The sequence below is a fragment of the Myiozetetes cayanensis genome, unplaced genomic scaffold, assembly GCF_022539395.1.
Source record: "Myiozetetes cayanensis isolate MyiCay16 unplaced genomic scaffold, myiCay2020 scf5-8, whole genome shotgun sequence".
Taxonomy (NCBI): domain Eukaryota; kingdom Metazoa; phylum Chordata; class Aves; order Passeriformes; family Tyrannidae; genus Myiozetetes; species Myiozetetes cayanensis.
In genome coordinates this window covers 163,786-168,518 of record NW_026087742.1, presented here as the reverse complement: position 1 = coordinate 168,518, position 4,733 = coordinate 163,786, and the positions used below count along the sequence as shown (strand labels likewise).

At 65.8% G+C, this 4,733-nt stretch overlaps 1 protein-coding gene across 1 annotated transcript; it reads left to right on the top strand.

The window, feature by feature from the left end:
• The first annotated feature begins 951 nt into the window (after positions 1 to 951).
• PHOX2A (paired like homeobox 2A) lies at positions 952 to 4,526 on the top strand. The gene is made up of 3 exons (XM_050333239.1): positions 952 to 1,159; positions 2,950 to 3,137; positions 4,098 to 4,526. The coding sequence occupies exons 1-3, from the start codon at positions 952 to 954 to the stop codon at positions 4,524 to 4,526; spliced, it is 825 nt and encodes a 274-aa protein (XP_050189196.1).
• Positions 4,527 to 4,733: the final 207 nt, after the last annotated feature.

Genomic DNA, 4,733 nt, shown 5'->3' with positions numbered 1-4,733 from the left:
GCAGGACAGGTTCACAGGTCCACAGGACCCAGTCAGGGTCCATTCTCCTTCCTCCCTCCTGGGGGGCCCAAAGCCCCTCGCTGGGCGCAATTAGACTTTTAAATCCTCTTTAGTGAGAGTGTTTGTCTTGAAAATGTCCCAAATCCTGCCAAATCCTCCCCAAATCCCCTCACATTCCCCCGCCCCTGTGCCCCCCTCTGGTGCCGCTGAAAGGGGCAAAGCCTTTGCCTTGGCCCCTGCGCGGGAGGTGGGCGGGATGGGGTGCTTTGAAATTCATCCAGCTTGAAAATTGGGGATGAGGGTATCAAAGGCCAGAGTCCCCCCAAGGAGAGGGGCCTGGGACTGAGCACCCCTCCGGAGTCCCCTACTCCCCCCGTGCACCCAGGGACGGCGGAGTGCACCCGGGGTGGGGGAGCTGGCGCTGCTCCTCCTGGGATGCTCAGCCCCAGAGGCATGGGATGGGACGGGACGGGATAGGGATGGGATGACATGGACACAGGAATGGAGAGGGGATGAGATACAGATGGGATGGGATGGGATAGGATGGGATGGGGACAGAGAAGATACAGAAGAATGGGGACACCGGGGGACCGTCCCGGCTCTGGTCCCGGAGGGGCCCCGCCGAGTGCTGCTCCGGGGGGTGCTGAGGGGCCGCTTCTCCAGCCCACCCCGAAGTGGCGGCTGCCAGAGTCGGCTCGAGGAGGGGGGTGCGGGCGCCCACGAAGGGTTAAGGGGGGCGGGGGGCTGCGGGGAGGGGGTGACGGCTCCGCCCGCCCCGCTGTCCCCAGGAGATATTGTCATGCAAAAGCCCCCTGCGAGCGCAGCCTTTGTCCGCGCTCCCCGCCAGTATATTAACGGGCCGGGGCGGCGGCGGCGGGGGCGGGCGGGGGCCCGGCGGGCAGGAGGCGGCAGGGACGGGCGGGCGGCAGCCGGGGCCGCACCGGGCTCGCCATGGACTACTCCTACCTCAACTCCTACGAGTCCTGCGTGGCCGCCATGGAGGCGAGCTACGAGTTCAGCCCCTGCAGCCAGGCGAGCTCCTTCCAGTACAGCCCTATGCGGGGGGGCTTCGGGCCCGCGCCCGCCTGCGCCCCCCTCGCCTCCGCCAGCTGCGCCCTGGGCGCCCTCCGCGACCACCAGCCCTCGCCCTACTCGGCAGGTAACGGAGCGGGACCCCCCGAGCCACCAGGGACATCCCCCGAGCAGCCCCTGGACGGGCGCAAGGAAGCGGCCGCGCCGTCGGGGCTGGTGGGGGACTGGGGCCGGCAGTTGCCTGTGATGTCTGGGCTCGGTGCCATCGGTTCCAAGAGCCGTCGGTATCCTGTGCCGTCGGTGCTCGATGCCGTCGGCGCGCGGTATCGTCAGGACTCGATGCCGCCAGAGCCCGATACTGGCGGTCCCCGGGAGCCGCCGGTGCCCTGCACTGTCAGGACTCGATGCCGCCGGTGCCCATTACTGCCTGTTCCCGGTACCTCAGGTGCCCGATCCCATCAATTCCTAGTGCCGTCGTTGCCCTGTCAGTGCTCGGTGCTGTCGGTGCCCGTTACCATCGGTTCCCGGCGCCGATAGTGCCCGTTACTGCCGATTCCCGGTGCCACTGGAGCTCGGCACTGTCAGGACTCGCAGCCATCGGTTCCTGGTACCGTTGGCGACCGACACGGTCTGTTCCCGGTGCCCTCCGTGCCCGACACCGTCAGTGCTTCATGCCGCCGTTTCCCGGTACTGTGCCCGGTACTGTCGGCCCTCGGTGTCGTCAGCGCAAGCTGCCACCAGTGCCCGGTTGCTGTTCGTTTTCGGTGCCGCCGGTGCTCGGTACTGTCAGGGGTCGATGCCGTCGGTAACCACTGCTGTCGGTGCTTGGTGCTGTCGAGTCCCGGTGACATCGATTCCCGGTGCTATCGATTCCTGGTACTGCCGATGCTGCGTCCCGCGGTTCTCGGTGCCGCCGGTGCCCGCAGCCCTGGCTGACTTCGGCTCGGTCCCGCCGTCCCCGGTCTCGGTTTCCCCGCTCTCGTCTGCCGGTGGGGACGGGACCCCCGAGCACGGCCGCGGATCCCCCGGGGTTCCCGGCGCAGTGGCGGTCCCAGAACGGAGCTGGGGAAGATCCCCATCGCCGGGACCCTCTTCCCCGCTCCGCATTCGTTGCCGCCGCGGAGGCGCTGCCTGGGGATGCGCCGACAACGAAGGAGCTGCCGACCGGTACCGGCAGCCCCACCTGCACCGGTGCCGCATCGCCCCCCTATCCCCGCTCCCTCCCTGAGGCCCCGCATCCTGCCGGCAACGAAGGAACGGGGCAGAGGCGCGGCGGGGACAGCCACCCAGCCCTGCCCTCGTCTTTCTCGCCCTGCCCGCGGGATCCTGCCCGGTCCGTTCCTAAACGATTTATCCTGCCCGGATCATCGTGCCCACTCCATCCTTGCCGGTGCACACCTTCCCAGTTCACCCCTGCCCAGTTCATCCTTCCAGGTCCATCCCTCTCATCTATCCCTGGCTGGTATTCCCTGCCCGGTCCATTCCTGCATATTCATCTCTTCCCGGTCCATTTTTTCGCGGTTCATTCCTTCTCGGCCCATCTCTGCCCCGTTCATGCTGCCCAGTGTGTCTCTGCCCGGTCCGTTCCTGCTCGGTCCGCTCCTTATCCGTCCATTCCTTCCCGGTTCATCATTTCACAATTCACCCCATCCCGGTCCATCCCTGCCCGGTGCATCCCTTCCCAGTTCACCCCTGCTCAGTGTATCCTTCCCAGTTCATCTGTCTCTGGCCAATGTCCCCTACCCGATCCATCCCTTCCCGGTCCATCCTTTTCTGGTTCATCCCTGCCCCGTTCATCCTGCCCAGCTTGTCCCTTCCTGGTCCATTCCTGCCTGGCAGTCCCTGCCCCGTGCTCCCCAGTGCCCACTGATGCCTTCCTGCTGTACTGGCCCCACTGACGCCTCGTTTCCCTCCCAGTTCCCTACAAATTCTTTTCGGACCCTTCGGGGATCAACGAGAAGCGGAAGCAGCGGCGTATCCGGACGACTTTCACCAGCTCCCAGCTGAAGGAGCTGGAGAGGGTCTTTGCCGAGACCCACTACCCTGACATCTACACCCGCGAGGAGCTGGCCCTCAAGATCGACCTCACGGAGGCCCGGGTGCAGGTCAGCGCGGGAAGGGGGGGATGGGGATGGGGGGCTGGGGATGGAGAAAGGGGGGGCTCTAATCCCACCAGAGTGGGAACCCTGACAGTGGGATGCTACCGCTGTGCTCCCTGTGTTGGGATGGAGGGCAGGAGGGGGACTCGGCCTCGGCACCCCCACAGTTGGGGATACACTGCGGGGCACCGCCCTGCTCTGATGGGGACTTCAGGGGTACCCCCTGGTGCTCAACCTGACTCCCAGCAGAGTAGGGACATTGGTTCATGCCATGGCACTGTCACTGCCACCGATTATTTAGTCCAATCTGAAACACCTGGAGGTTGGTGAGAGTCCAGGGAGGACAGAGAGTGGCACCTTTGTGGTGGTGGGGTGCAGACGCCCCCCCCTCCCCGCCCCTTTTTTTGTGTGCAGAAGCTGCCTGTGTCAGCACAGATTTCTCTTGGTGGGTGCAGATCCTCTTTGTCAGTGCAGACGCCCCTGTGTGATCACAGAACCTCCTTTGTGGGTGCAGACCCCCCTTTGTCAGAACACCTGTCTTCATAGGGATGTAGAGACCCACAGGCCTGGGGGGTCCCGGCCCCAGGGATGGGGCTGCGGGGGGAATGGTGTGTGGAGCCAACCCCACCATCGGCACCATGGGCAGCTGGAGAGGTGCCCGCTGTGGGGATGGGCTCTGACCCTGCGAGGTGCAGGTGTGGGTGCAGCAGGGGCCCTGATAATGCCCCCTCACCGTTTCTCTTCCCCACCGTCGCCCATGTGAGTGCCCGGCATCGACCTCACAGATCCACATTGTTGTGGATATGCGGATCCCTCTGGTGCTGCAGAAAACATTCTCCCCCTCGTGGGAATGGGGGGCTGTGAGGGGAACCTCAAGGCCTGAGGGGAGCTGCCTGCACCCACAGGCTCCCCAAACCCCCAGGGATGGTGGTGTGGGGTGCTCCCAATCCCCTCCATCCCCCCCAGGTGTGGTTCCAGAACCGTCGAGCCAAATTCCGCAAGCAAGAGCGTGCGGCCAATGCCAAGGGTGCCAGCGGCACCGGCACCACTGGGAAGAAGTCGGAGCCGCGCTCTTCCTCGGAAGATGACGAATCCAAGGAATCCAACTGCAGCCCGACGCCGGACAGCACGGCGTCCCTGCCTGCCGCTGCCATTGGCAGCCCCGGCGGCAGCCTGAGCCCCAGCCCTGGCGCGGGGGCACCCATGGGACCCGGCCATGCCCCCCAGCCCCTCAAGGCGCCCCTCTGGGCAGGGGTGGGAGGTGGCAGCGGTGCCCCCAACGCGGCCGAGCTGCTGAAAGCCTGGCAGCCCACTGAGGCTGTGCCGGGACCCTTCTCTGGTGTCCTCTCCTCCTTCCATCGGAAACCCAACGGCATCAAAACAAACCTCTTCTGATCACTGAGTCACCGGATCCGGCTGCCCCAAAATCCCCCCTAGCCCCCATCCTGCACACCCCACCCACTGCCCCCACCACGGACCCAGCCACGATGCTTCAGGAAACGGGGAGATGGAGCAGGGACCGCCCCCCGCCATCTCCTCGGACCCTGCGCCAGCGGGATGGACCCGGAGCTGGGGCAGCTCCCACCGGCACCCATGCAGGTG